Source organism: Lotus japonicus, chromosome 1 (assembly GCF_012489685.1).
Source record: "Lotus japonicus ecotype B-129 chromosome 1, LjGifu_v1.2".
NCBI lineage: Eukaryota > Viridiplantae > Streptophyta > Magnoliopsida > Fabales > Fabaceae > Lotus > Lotus japonicus.
This window is the reverse complement of record NC_080041.1, coordinates 11,965,047-11,979,547: the sequence shown is the minus strand read 5'-3', so window position 1 is coordinate 11,979,547 and position 14,501 is coordinate 11,965,047. Positions and strand designations below refer to the sequence as shown.

The 14,501-nt window shown below is 36.5% G+C and overlaps 3 protein-coding genes across 3 annotated transcripts; 2 read left to right on the top strand and 1 right to left on the bottom strand.

Moving 5' to 3' along the window:
• Positions 1–771, top strand: LOC130733644 (18.2 kDa class I heat shock protein-like). The gene has a single exon (XM_057585873.1). It carries the CDS (start codon positions 103–105, stop codon positions 574–576), a length of 474 nt encoding a protein of 157 aa, XP_057441856.1. The 5' UTR covers positions 1–102; the 3' UTR covers positions 577–771.
• A 1,958-nt stretch (positions 772–2,729) lies between these two features.
• Positions 2,730–8,980, top strand: LOC130733643 (phosphoglucomutase, cytoplasmic-like). Its single transcript, XM_057585872.1, has 18 exons — positions 2,730–2,868; positions 2,963–3,049; positions 3,479–3,560; positions 3,779–3,834; positions 4,338–4,451; positions 4,628–4,690; positions 5,519–5,638; positions 5,750–5,850; positions 6,187–6,246; positions 6,350–6,449; positions 6,559–6,716; positions 6,796–6,891; positions 7,330–7,393; positions 7,480–7,561; positions 7,649–7,821; positions 7,902–7,978; positions 8,060–8,192; positions 8,366–8,980. Exons 2-18 carry the CDS (start codon positions 2,969–2,971, stop codon positions 8,552–8,554), a joined length of 1,749 nt encoding a protein of 582 aa, XP_057441855.1. The 5' UTR covers positions 2,730–2,868; positions 2,963–2,968; the 3' UTR covers positions 8,555–8,980.
• A 1,179-nt stretch (positions 8,981–10,159) lies between these two features.
• LOC130733642 (uncharacterized) lies at positions 10,160–14,176 on the bottom strand. The gene is made up of 3 exons (XM_057585871.1): positions 13,583–14,176; positions 13,100–13,450; positions 10,160–10,900 (listed from the first exon to the last, which is right to left on the bottom strand). The coding sequence occupies exons 1-3, from the start codon at positions 13,877–13,879 to the stop codon at positions 10,292–10,294; spliced, it is 1,257 nt and encodes a 418-aa protein (XP_057441854.1). The 5' UTR covers positions 13,880–14,176; the 3' UTR covers positions 10,160–10,291.
• Between the last annotated feature and the right edge of the window lie 325 nt (positions 14,177–14,501).

Sequence of the window (14,501 nt, the reverse complement as noted above, 5' to 3'; positions counted from 1 at the left end):
ATCTGTTTCCGCTCCACATCAAAACCAGTGACAAACAAAGCTATTCCTTCTACTAAGTTCCAACTTCCAATTTCAATCAAAACCAACGCATTCAACACAACCATGTCTCTGATTCCAAGCTTCTTCGGCGGTCGACGGAGCAACGTCTTCGACCCTTTCTCCCTAGACACATGGGACCCGTTCGAAGGATTGCCCCTCTCCAATTCCAACCTCCCTTCCTCTGCTCGCGAAACCACCGCCATAGCCAACACCCGCGTGGACTGGAAGGAGACCCCGGAGGCGCACGTGTTCAGCGTCGACCTTCCGGGGCTGAAGAAGGAGGAAGTGAAGGTGGAGGTTGAGGACGGGAAGGTGCTGCAGATAAGCGGGGAGAGAAGCAAGGAGCAGGAGCAGAAGGATGATAAGTGGCACCGCATTGAGCGGAGCTCCGGGAAGTTCATGAGGAGGTTCCGGCTCCCGGAGAATGCTAAGATGGAGCAGGTTAAGGCTGCTATGGAGAATGGGGTGCTCACTGTTACTGTTCCTAAGGAGGAGGAGAAGAAGCCTGAGGTTAAGTCTATTCAGATTTCTGGTTAAATCTGTGTCTCTGGAACGAGTGTGAGGTCAATGTTGTTGTAATAGTGAACTGTCGTATCTTGTGTTTGTTAATGTTGTGTCTATGTATGGGTTTTATGTAAGGCTTTGATCTTGAGGTGAATGTAGAAGTTTGATATGTATCAATAAAGAGTTATTTCATAAACCAATTAAGAAGCATGTGATCCTTTATCTTTATTCTAAAGTAGAATTCAATCTTACATAAACCAATATTTTGTTTCCTCCTCTTTTCCTTTTTCATTTCCACTCCAGTGAAATAAGAAGAGAAATTAGAGAAAAAAATACTGTAAAATCTATTTTATAGAAAATGTGGAGTGAAATAGAAAGAAAAAATGCGTGAAAAAGATATAAGAGAGAAAAAGAAGTTTTAAATAGTTACCCAAAAAAATTGTTTGGGATATTTTAGGATGAGTTGGTTAGTTGTGAAATGTTTATTGCTGATAAAATTGGATTTTCCCTAAAAGTGAAATGAGGATGAGAATTGGTAATGAATAATTGTGTGTTTGGTTTTCAGTTTATATACGTTCTAAGACAGTAGTTTTAACCGAAAAATATGAATTTCAATTTAGTGACTCTTAGATTCCGTTGGATTGAAAGTGCTTTTAAGTTGATCTCAATTGAAATCTAAACATGCTTGTAAAATTGACGCGAGGTGGTCGTAGCAAATAGATATGCATTTTATTGTTTTTGAGAGCCGTAATACTTATGTTGTTTAACAAATAACAAATATAAATGATAGTTTTGCAATAGGTTGGTGGTTTTTATAAGAACATCAAAGTAAACTAGAGTAAGTCAAATGATGGGAAACAAAGGTATGTGAACTTGCTAGGATTAGATGTCGTTGAATGATTTTTGTGTATTTAGTGGTTAAATACATAATTCAACTCTATTTTATTGATATCAGCATGAGTCACCATAACTCTCTAATTCTAAATCACTTGATTAAGAAACTATGCAATTTAGGCGTTTTAAGAATAAGTGTAGCTCTATGTCTAGTAATTAGAATATTGCGTGATTAATTTTAATTCAGACTCATAAGATTGTAGCGTTCGTTTAATGAAAGGTCCAAAAATTTCAAAGTTCCTTTCTTTTCTTCTCTCCTATGAGTGTTGGGTTCTCTAAATTTGAACAAAGATGAATTTTATATGAAAATGATAGCATAGAGCACTGAGCATCTTTTGACATTGCTTCAGACCCACTCAACGGCTTTCGATCTCCACTCGCTCAACATGTTTTTTGTAGCAACAAATCATTTTCTCATTTTAAAAAAGTTCCTGAGCACTCTTAAAAGATGCTGAGTGTATTTCCGACAGAAACAATCAGAATTCTTGAGTTCTTCACCAAATCTTATATTTCTCTTTACATCACACATTCTAAATCAACTTCACATTTATACAGGTCATGAATCAAAATAAATAGTTTAAAAATGACACTTAATAATACTATAACCTATTCATACTCTTGACCTATGACAATATGAAGTATGAAGTTAATTACACTAACGGAGTAGGTTGCTTAACTGGCTAACAGAGTAGTTAATTACTCTAGCTGACTTAACAGTGAAAATGTTCCTCACTATATGTTTCACCTGATTTAGGGGTTTCATCCTTTAGATTTTGATGTCACTATTGTCTGGGCGTTAGCCTTCTTTTCTAACCCAAAAAAGGGGGGAGTTATTGACATGTGGTTAGGTCCATTAGGTACATCATATGATAAAATGGAATAAACCTTTTCGATGTGGAATATTACCAAATGGCTGATACAGATATGGACACATATGGTACATGGATTTAAAATGTTAATCCGTGGATCTAAGCCTCTGTTGGTAGTACTAAACAATCCCTCTCCATTAGATTGTGACTCTATAGATAACTCGTACCTAACTGGTTTACATTTCTTAGATTTTTTTATTTTATTTTTTATATTTAAGACTAAACAATTCTTAACATGTCTTAGTAGTTTTTTTTAGTTTTCCAAAGTAACACACGGCTGACAATCATGAGACTAATTTTTCGGTGCTCGTACATCATGTTAAGTGAATATGAGAAACCTTTCTTCACACACACAGTCTAGAGATCGAACCGATGCTTAACCGATAGAATCAGTGGTTAAGAAATAAAATGGGGCGGTTTAAAAATTCCAAAACCAACAAATACAGAAAATTCCAAAACCACTATATTACTGTTATTTGTGTTCGCGCAAACATCATCCCAATAAAGCTCATTACATTGCTTCTGTAAGAAGCTCATAACGCATCATCCTCCACCTCTTCAGGTTCGATACCACCTCTTCTTCATTTTCATCTTCATCTTCATCTTCATCTTCGTCTTTCTCATTTCTCACTCTCTCTGCGCTCTGCTCTGTTCAGATAGCCATGGTGCTTTTCAACGTTTCACGCATAGACACCACTCCCATCGATGGCCAGAAGCCTGGAACCTCTGGTCTCCGCAAGAAGGTTACATTTCTGCTTTGCTTCTTCCACCATCAACAACTGTTATCTTCCAAATCCGATCTATTTCTGCTTCATATCTAGAAATTCCGAATCCGATCTATTTTCTTAATCATTTGATGTTTACGCTTTGTGCATGATATGACTGAATAACAATCGTGATTGGATCAGAACGAACTAAGCTAGATGATATGCAGATTTGTCTGTTTCTATCAAATTTCAATTTCATCTAGAGCAATTCACGATCAACCAAACCAAACTGTTTAGTGTGTGATTGTTGTGGATTTTTGTTAAACTAAACTGTTTAGATCTAAGTTGAACTCAATGTGTTAAATTCTTACTCATTTGGAATCAATCACATTGCATGTTGAATTGAATTTTCTGTATGCAATATCTGTTTCATATCTGATTGTTGGTTTGGCTGGATATTTTCAGGTGAAAGTATTCGTGCAGCCTCATTACCTCGAAAATTTTGTTCAGGCAATATTCAATGCGCTAACGGCGGAAAAAGTTAGAGGTAGGTGTCCTTGATGTCTTATTTTGCTTCAAACTTGCAGCAGCTAATGGTTACGAATGAATCTGCGATTTTTTTGATCCTAACAAGGAATTCGCTATATTTTGTCTTTCAAGGTTAATGTGGAACTTCATATGTTTTGTTGGAAACTGATTTCCTTTTCATGCTTCAATTATAATTCATTTGTGGGATTATGAGAACTATTCCTTCTGTATTTGTAGGCGCAACACTAGTTGTATCTGGCGATGGTCGTTATTATTCAAAAGAAGCTATTCAGGTGATTTTTTACTACTTGGTGTCTAAATATCTGATTTATCGAGTATGCTGTTAGTAAAGTGCTGACAGATTGATATCGTTTGTTAGGAAAAATTCTCATTTGCATTGCTTTGATGTGTTAATAGTCTTTGGTTCACGTTGATATTTGATTAGTACTGTCCAGTACATCTTACCTAGGCAGGCATTTTGACTAATCTGATAGCATTGCACCTCTTCTCAGTTATCATCTCTTGGAAATATTAATGATTTTGGTCTTAAATTTATAATCTCCTTTTTATTAAATGAAAAAGTACAGGTTAAGACATTACAAATACAAGGATATGGAAACCAAATTTCTATTTTCCTGCTACAAAGTTCAGACTCATGAAAAAGAGAGTTGTTTCTTTATCCTACGTTGCTTATGCATCTCTTAGGGATATATGTATCTGGCTATACTTCACTTGCTTGTCTTCTTAATTTCAATATCAAATTGTGCATCATGAATGCTTTTTTATAAATATGCAGATTATAACTAAAATGTCAGCAGCAAATGGTGTAAGACGTGTTTGGGTTGGTCAAAATGGATTGCTTTCAACTCCTGCAGTATCTGCTGTTATCCGTGAAAGAGTTGGGGCTGATGTAAGACATGTTTTCTGTAATTTCCTTTTCTTTACCCTTGATTCTCTCTTTGCCTAGAATTTTTTTCTTTACTTCACCAAAGGTATTCCATGATTTTTCTGATTGCATTAAGGTAACATTTTTTTCTCCTGAAGTAAAGAAAAACAACGGATGGAAAAATTGTGTTGTCTGTACAGGGATCCAAGGCAACAGGAGCATTTATACTGACAGCAAGTCACAACCCTGGTGGCCCTGAGGAGGCAAGTTACTCTCATGTTTTACTTTTAATCAATTTTGGAATTAAATTTGATTACTTTATATGATGATATCTGGTATGCGAATTTAAGTGTGGATCTCTCTCACATTCTATTTCTATATCTGAACCAAGTTGCCTAACCTTCAGCATGTAGCTTGCCTAATATTCTATTCATGTTCTAGTTCCTGGTAATAGTTAACAGTGATCATGGAATCTCATGATAACACTACTCTTGCCTCTTTTTGAGCTTGAATGAATAAATTATATGTGATAATACCTTTTATCTTTTACTTTTTGAACGCCTCTTTAAACATCCAAAGCGGGTAAAGGTAGCTAGTGGGCCTCGGATGATATTGTTTATTAGGATCTGTTTGATTCTGATTGGAATGTTAAGGACCAAATAACAAGAAATAGTGGGATAAAACGCAGTTATAGGGAAGTTGAGTAGCAAGCTTGGTCTAGGTCAACATTTAAGATAGTGTTTATTTGGTCACAAAAGCAATCCTGAGTTCTCCCCTCCCTAAAAAAAAAGGAAAGTAAGCTTTCTACCATGGTGAATTACTTTTCAGTTTTAGATAATAGATAAATGATAGTGAGCATAGAAAATAGCAGTTTCTTTAGATATCATTAAGAAACAATAAAAGCTAATAAGATGATTATTTTCAAAGGTTAATGTATCAAGTAGATGGATGTGAGGCTTGGTTTCCAAAGACATAGAATAGAAACAATGAATTGATTCAAATGTAAATCTCATGTATCTTATCACGGTGAGACCATGTTGCCTATGAAATTAACTCTGAATGATTTTCATTGTTTGATTTCAATTATGCAGGATTTTGGAATTAAATATAACATGGAAAATGGTGGACCAGCACCCGAGGGAATTACTGACAAGATATATGAAAACACAACAACAATTAAGGAGTACTTGACTGCTGAAGATCTGCCAGACGTACTGCTCACAACCTGGCTATAAATATTCCTTTTTTATCTAATCTAACATAGACTGCTAAGTGCTACTTCTACCTAAACTTTGTTCCTGATACTCAATTTGTTTCCCCAGGTGGATATCACCAAAGTAGGTGTTACAAACTTTACAGGCCCTGAAGGACCATTTGACGTTGAGGTTTTTGATTCAGCAAGTGATTATATAAAATTGATGAAGTAAGATTTTCTACAGGATTAATATTACAATTCACTCTGCATTCATATGTAGGAGTTTTATGGTGATGGATTTATAAATGTCATGTGATGGTGCCACTTGACCTGCAAAACCGGAGAATGTTAAAGGAAGAAAATGTTCAATAATTTGTCATGCTGTAAAAGTTTGTTTTGATAAATTTTCTTGCCTTTCCCATTTTTGAGTCTTCAGTTTTGAGTTGCTTATGAGCCAGTTGCTCTTGCAATTTGCAATCTTAATTTTCATAAGATAGTCGAACATTCTATCTTCCTATGTGCTTCCACTGATTTGATCCTTATCCCTTGATTGAAATTTTACAGGTCAATTTTTGATTTTGAAGCTATCAGGAAACTGCTGTTATCTCCTAAATTCTCATTCTGGTATATTTTCTATATGCTGTTTTTAAGTTTGTCATATAATGTTCGTCTTTGTTCTTTTCTTCACCACGAAACATAATGGTAAATTCCTGTAATGTTATTGAAGTTTTGATGCATTGCATGGAGTTGGTGGAGCTTATGCAAAGAGTACTTTTGTGGATGAGCTTGGCGCACAAGAAAGCTCTTTACTGAACTGTACACCAAAGGTCTTATTCCCTCCTTGATTATTGATAATGATAAGCTTTAAGTATTCTGATTTCTGAATGATATAGTGATGATTTAAATTTGATTTTTGGATGACTTTCTTCGATACAGGAAGATTTTGGTGGAGGACACCCTGACCCCAATTTGACATATGCAAAGGAGTTGGTTGCTCGCATGGGATTGGGCAAATCTGAAACTCAAGATGAGCCCCCAGAGTTTGGTGCTGCTGCTGACGGTGATGCAGATCGCAACATGATACTTGGTAAAAGGTAGCGGAGCCCTTCATTCGTGATAAATTTAAATTTTATCTAACTTTTGGTTGTAATTTACGTTCCTCTTTTTTGCTAGGTTTTTTGTCACTCCTTCAGATTCTGTGGCCATTATTGCTGCAAATGCTGTTGAAGCTATACCATACTTTTCTGCAGGCTTAAAGGGAGTTGCCAGGTTTCTATCACATCTAAGCTTCACTCCCACTTTCAACAGTGTGTGTTTTTGCAAGCAAGCATATGTCTGTATGTGCAATGCAGTAATGACAGGCTAATTTATGCTTATATATGCTTGGTAATAAACTGTTTTTAATTATCTAGCTAGTTGCTGCAAAAAGAGCTAATAAATATGTTTCTAGTTGGACAATGAAACAGGAAGGATTTGTTTGAATTTAATTTGAAGATATATATTTATAGTTTGAATTTAATTCAAAGATAATTTAATTCAAAGATATATATTTATAGTTGTTGGTACGTATTGCTCAACTGACCCAAAGTTCTAATCTGCCATTGGTTCTTGAGCTTGTTTCCTAGCAAATTGATCTTATTCGGTAACTTCAGCTCTTGCCCCTACTGTTACTGATATATACCAATTTTGAACTATGATATTTTGTAGGAGCATGCCAACCTCTGCTGCCCTGGATGTCGTAGCTAAACATCTGAATTTGAAATTTTTTGAGGTATACTGTTGTGCCACAATGAAGTGTGACAGTGCTAATTAGTGGTTTGTAAACACATAGTGATTTAGTTTATTATTCAAAGCCAGGTACCCACTGGTTGGAAGTTCTTTGGTAATTTAATGGATGCTGGATTATGTTCCATTTGTGGTGAAGAAAGTTTTGGGACTGGTACGTGTTTGATATTGCATTAGAAAAAGCACTTGTAGCGTTACTCAGCTTTTTTCATCTTGTGATTATTCTCATGTTTGTGGATAGGTTCGGACCACATTCGTGAGAAAGATGGTATCTGGGCAGTTTTGGCCTGGCTATCTATACTTGCATATAAAAATAAAGATAATCTTGAAGACAAACTCATAACAGTTGAAGACATAGTGCGCCAGCATTGGGCTACTTATGGGCGCCATTATTATACTCGATATGACTATGAAGTATGATACACTTATTTTCTCGTACTTTGATATAATCTGATTTGGCAATCATTTAACCAGTTCAATTTCCCCCCTTAAAGAATGTGGATGCAGGTGCAGCAAAGGAACTGATGGCCTATTTGGTGAAACTGCAATCCTCACTTTCAGAAGTCAATCAGTATGTCAATATTAGTGCTCCAACACTACTTTAATTGTGTTTCATTACAAATGTTTATAAATTTTATTGCTATCTTTTTAGGATTGTTAAGGGGGCCAGGTCAGATGTTTCAAATGTTGTCAACGCTGATGAGTTTGAGTACAAAGATCCTGTAGATGGTTCCATCTCATCTCATCAGGGCATCCGATATTTCTTCGAGGATGGATCACGATTGGTAAGTTTGCTGCCTCTTTGCTACTAACTTGGTGGGAGAAGTAGAAAGTTCAGGTGGACTTTTAGATATGAAAAAGTTTTTTTCTTTCTTTTCTTGCATTTCAATTATTAATTTCCTCATATATATGACTTCTATTAATTATTTGTTTTCTTACCTTCAATTTCCTGCCCTAGATTTTCCGACTCTCTGGAACTGGATCAGTAGGTGCAACTATTCGACTCTACATTGAGCAATATGAGAAGGATCCATCAAAGATTGGGAGACTTTCACATGAAGCGCTAGCTCCTCTTGTGGAGGTTGCATTGAAACTTTCAAAGATGGAGGAATTCACTGGTCGATCTGCTCCAACCGTCATTACATGAATGCATAATACTGGAAGTCAGTTAGACCTAAAGCTTCACCAAGTCATTTCATCTTGTTTGTCCCCCATTTCAATCCAGTGTTAATTTGAGTGTAGCCAACTTGTAATGTTGGTGGTTTGAAGTCCCTTACTATGTCCACTTGAGTGGACTTTACTTAACTAAATTTTGATGTGCTGAATAATTTGAAAAATGCCGAATGCGGATTATACGTTCTTAAAATAACGGTTCCTCATTTTGCCTTTTTTTTTCTTTCTTTCTGGGGTGTTCTTTTCCCTTCATTTTCTTGCCTTCCCTCTGCTATGTTCCAGGGGTAAGTTGGATTTGCATAAGCTTGCTGTAAAAAGAAAAAAATCTAGTATGAGATTGGAGAGCCAGGGATTGATATTATTCAAATCGGTATATTTTAATATTCTTGCTTTCTGCTAATGTGTCATTGTTTCATTTATGTCATGTTGAAATATACTTTATAGGATTGAGTTTTTCTGGGGGAAGATTCTAATTATCTCAACTAAAACTTATCTAACTAGCTCCAGATTTGAGTGCTGGCTGTCTTTAGCGTTGCAACATTAAGCTGACCTATTAAGATACCCTAAAATTAGCTGAAATTCCTCTTGTTTTCTATAAATTAATTTAAACTAGGAATGGAAATTTTATAAACAAAAATAGAGAAAAGTTATATCTTGAAATGTTAGAAAAAAATGTCAACATTCCAACTTAACCCTTTTCTATTAGAGAACTAATATATAAGAAAACTACCCTAACAGCCTACGAGAAAACGACCCTATACAACAACAAAGCCCAAAACAAAAACCTAGGCCAAAACCCTCCGAACCCACTAGCAAGATCTAACCAAAAAACTAAGCACCCAGGACAAAAGCACCAAAACCACTAAGAACCTCCATATAACCTCGGATGATTAGCTACTAGATGAGCGTAGCTCTAAAGGACTTCATCATCGGTCCCTATAAAAACAACTCCAACATGTTTTGCAATGACCAAATCTCTCTTGGCTCTCATCATAACGCCAACTGACCCCGACGCCTCAGGAAGAATTAGCGGCGACTCCAAAGCAAGAACCTCAAGCACCAGGGTCCACGAGGCCAAAGCAGAACAAGGTCCAACAACCTTCTTCTGCTTTCCTTCTGAAAAACATTTCTTTGGTCGGCCTCTCCCCTGTCGTACCACCCTCTCAGCAGCTCTCGAAGGCTCTTCCGCCACCCCCGCATCATCAGAAGGAACATGGGAAGTTTATAAAGAAACTATGAAGTGTAATTGAACAAAAAAAAAAAACTATGAAGTGTAATGTATATATCTTCATTAAGCTTTGGCTTTGAGAGCTTATGTGGCTCTCCGGTTGGTCGCTTTAAAATCACTTGCAAAGAAATTATAAGGTGTAGTTTATGAAATTGTTATGCTTTTTCCACTACCGATAGAATAAGAATATTTATGATCTTAAGCAGTGTTTCATACTGCGGTCCACAACAGCTATTGCAGCTGCAACGTAACAAGCTTTGGAGTCCTCGCATTAGCATCGAGACCTCGCAATTACGTCCACATAAACCCTCATTTGTTTTTAATTTCACAATGCATGCAACCACAATCACGTCAACAATTTAAAACTCTGGTCTTAAGTTAATGGTTTGCAGCTTTGAAATGTATAAAAGTATTTTTGCACCTTTACTAGTTACTAGCACTACACATTAGCAAGCAATAAATTCATCTTAAGCATCAATCACATTACGAATCATCCAAATTAATAGCAGCTACTTTGGAAGCACTAATCTTGACAGAAGAAGATCTAATCTTATTTTGTAATCTTAAAGAAGCACACTCTGCTGCCACCACCCCTTTTTCTTCCTCTTTCTTCAAATCACTAGGAGGCAAGAAGCAATCAATGGACAACCCTTTGATGTTAAAATCCACCTCTTCAATTTGCCAAACCTCTTTTACTCTAGTTCTCGAATGGCTCTCAACAGGGCCTCCTTCGCCGAACCTCGACAACGAAACCCAAGTCACCCCGGAGTGTGCTATGCTGATACCATCCACTGTCCTGTAATCTTGTATTGAAGACTCAGTGTTGGTTTCCCAGAAAATTGTATCGTCACTTTCAGGGGATTTGAGTTTGAGCAAGTGGGAATCTTCTAACTGGACTAGAAGCCCTGTTCTCTGGCTGAAGTAGCCTAACACTGTGTGGCTGATGATCTCTACGTTGCTGCTGCTTCTAGCTCGAAGTGAATTCGACTCTGCTTCGAGTTTTAGGACGAAGCATTCTTCGTTGTTCACTGTCTTCTCCCCTGTGCATGTTGAGTTGTTGAAGAGGTTGGCCGTCAACCTTGGATCAAGACCCTGTTTTGAAAGGCATTAACTATCAGATCAGAGATATGTAGAATTGGCAGAATAATGTGTAAATTTCATTATCAAAATGTGGACATAGTAATAGTGCATGTTCAAATTCACAGTGGAAAACTATAGAAAGACAAAATCACATAGAAAATTAAGTTATTCTGGGGATAGTAATTTTAACTCATCATAATTTTTTACTCTGAATACAAACATGTACATAGTATGTTTGGATTGCCAGTAGTTCATAGTGCAAAACACGGTAACTCCAGGAGCTAAAATATGAAAGGTAATTTTAGCTCATCGTAATTTTTTACTGTGTATCCAAATATGTAGATAGTGTGTTTAGATTGCTAGTAGCTCATGGTGCAAAACAAGGTAACTCTAGAAGCTAAAATATGAAGATTGTTCCACCTTTATAATAATCATGTTGAATTGTTGATCAAATCTTTAATCAATGTGACACTTTAACATTATTGCAGTCAATATATATATATGAGTGTTTTTCTATAGTGATAAAGAAAAGATGATATCTTTATATGATTGTGAACCTTCATCACAATGCAATGGCCAAAAGAAGCCTGTATCCACATCACTATGACCTATTAAAAGGCTTTGGAGGATAGCAAAAAAGAAAAGTAAAAAAGATATTTTGAAAAATGGAACTAAGGTTGTCATGCACTGAGGAATTGAATTGATGACGCATGTTGTTGACATTTGGCAATCACAGCTACTTAATTGGAAAATTCCAGTTTTAGACTTTTAGCTTTTGGAATACTTAATGAGAAGGGAATTTCCTTGCATCACGGCTTCACTTATTAAATTGCTGACTTTTTTCGTCAAATATAGACATTCACACAGTTGGAGGGCTAAGATTATTTCTATGATAAAGAATTAGGAATGTAAATTGACCCTTTACTTGATTTAAAAATTAACATTGTTTTATCTGGTTCTTTTGAAAATGGAAAGCACTTGGTTTTATTTAGCAACTTGGGATTCGGTTAGGCAGTGTTTGATGAGGGAGGGTGACAAGATCCAGACTCGCTTTTATGGAGGAAGTGTGTGAAATGGGAACACATCATAGAGCTAGTCAGACCAAAGTGTGTGAAACCTGAAATCTGAAAGAATGGTTGGAGCTAATGTGAATTCTAGAGTTAACATGAGCTTATATAGAAAGACATTCAATTCAGATACACACTAGAGGCAAATAGAAGAAATCATATTAAGAAACTAATATTAATATTGTTAAGAAATTAGTAAAGAGAGATGAGGAAGAGAACAATAGTGTTGCAGCCTCCATCTATATATAACATTAGATTTAATAGAGGAGACTGTAGTACAAGTGTACAGTGTGATCCAAGCATACAGGGTCTGACCCATGATTATCATCCATTTTATAACACTAGTCATCTCTTAAGAATATGCCTCATTAAAACCTTACTACTAAAAACCCTATATAAAATCTAGTGAAGGATAAATAGTACAATCTATTAATAGACTTTAGAATGTTGTACTTTTTTTCCTTCACTAGGTTTTTATCCCATAGGAATTTTACTAGTAAGGTTTTAATGAGACACATTCGTCATTAAGGAGAACTGTTATAAAATGGATGACCATCATGGAGTCAAGCACATGTATACTTGGACCATATTGTACACTTGTACTACAGTGTACTACTCTCTCTTACCTAATGTTATATATACATGAAGACCGCACCTAGTAAATTACTCCTGATTCACACTATTGTTCTCTTCCTCCTCTCTTCTTATCTCTCTCTTTACTAATTTCTTAACAAATATTAATTAAACAAAGAGGCGTGGTTAGACTTTGGAAGCACAGTTTTGAGTTGCAGGCACCATAAGGGCATCATAACCGCACTTGTCAGCAATATTAAATTGTGATTTGACTACGGACTCAATTACACCCTAAGCAATAAGTTTTGGAGTCTATGCATCAGCATTGTGATCGTAATTGCATCCGCATCAACTCGCATTTGTCCGCAATTCTGCGATGTCGCGACAAACGTCACCCCTAATTTTAAACCTTGTGTTAAAGCCCTATTACACCCCTAATTCAAATCGTATTTGCAATTCTGACTCAAGTGTGATTATGGTAAAAACTCACCAATAATTGAACTTTTGACCTAACTACTTGTTTAAGTGAATTGAGGGTAAAAGGAGTTGGTGAATTGTGAAGTGAATTTACCTGAAGCAAACGCCTGAGTGGTCGAGGTGGGCCTTTTGAAGCATGAGAATGGTGCCAAGGGGTTTGTCTCCAAGCCACTTTACCATCACTCCCTGCACTGATCTTGTATCCAGAAACCACCAGCTCCAAGCACCACAGCTCCGGCCTCTTCTGCCATAGCACAAACCCTCCCATCTGCACCTCCTTATCCATCTTCTTCTTGCTCTTCACACCACATTCCCCTGTCGTGAACTCTGAGGTCCCTATCCTCACCTGACCCGTCGCACACATGCTTTCCACCGAATTCAAAGCACCCTCTCCTCCCACCGCCGCCACGTACTGTTTCACTATGTATCTCGCCATTGAAGCCTCCTTCACAACCAAAAACAACATAAACAACAACTTCAGAAATCATTCAAAACTGGGTCATTCAATTTTGATCAATCTCTTCTAAGAAAAACAAAAAACAGTTGTCATGTTTTTGCTTGTTTTGCTATTACTTACAATGTTTTGAGTTTTGATGCTGCCATGGATGAAGGGTTGTTGCTGGAACTCTGAGGTAGGGATAGGAATCAATGGTGCTCCAATAACGCCGAGTAATAACTGGATGTCTGTGATTCGATCTCCAAAGAGTGATGATGATCTGGATTCAATGTTTGGCTTCATCATCCATGACTTCATGTTTTGCCAAGCTCTGGTGGTGGTTCCGGTTTTGGTGGTGAAAATCTCCTCCGGTATGGGGACTTCCAGCACCGTTTCGAGCGCGTCCTCGCGATCAAGGTTGGGACAGAGCTTCTTCATGATATCAATATCACAGAGGAAGGAAGAAACAGAGGAGAACAGAACACAAGAGATTAAGCAGATAGATAATTAACAGAGTTTGTTAATTAAGGGTATGTGTGTGTTTTGGTTGATTTAATAACAACTACCTTAGAAATTGATAGCTTTTAGACATGAATTTAGAGAGTAGAGAAGGGGAAGAAGAGGGATTGGATTGGAGTCTTGAATTGAAAGGGAGGGAGAGGATATTGAATTGAGGGTGGAACTTTGGGAAAAGATCACCAACATCTAAACTATATAATCGTGTTCGCACGCCTCTCTCACACCATTTGTAACTTATAGTCAATATTAAACTAGGTTTATTTTTTAACCCATAGTGTCCACATTCATTCGACATATACGAGTTCTAGGGTTAAACTTCGTCACAAGTAATATGTGGAGTTACAAAATAGTTATCAACAATTGAATTTTGGAATGTATTTAATTTCTAGATATTTTCATGCAATACATTCGGAATTTTAATATTTGACAATAATCTTTATGGTAATTGGTGATTCAAACCGTTAAAAATCTAAATGTTACTATAATATCGATAAAATTATTGTACTTTGCATACGTGTATAGTTATAAGGTTTCAATTTTC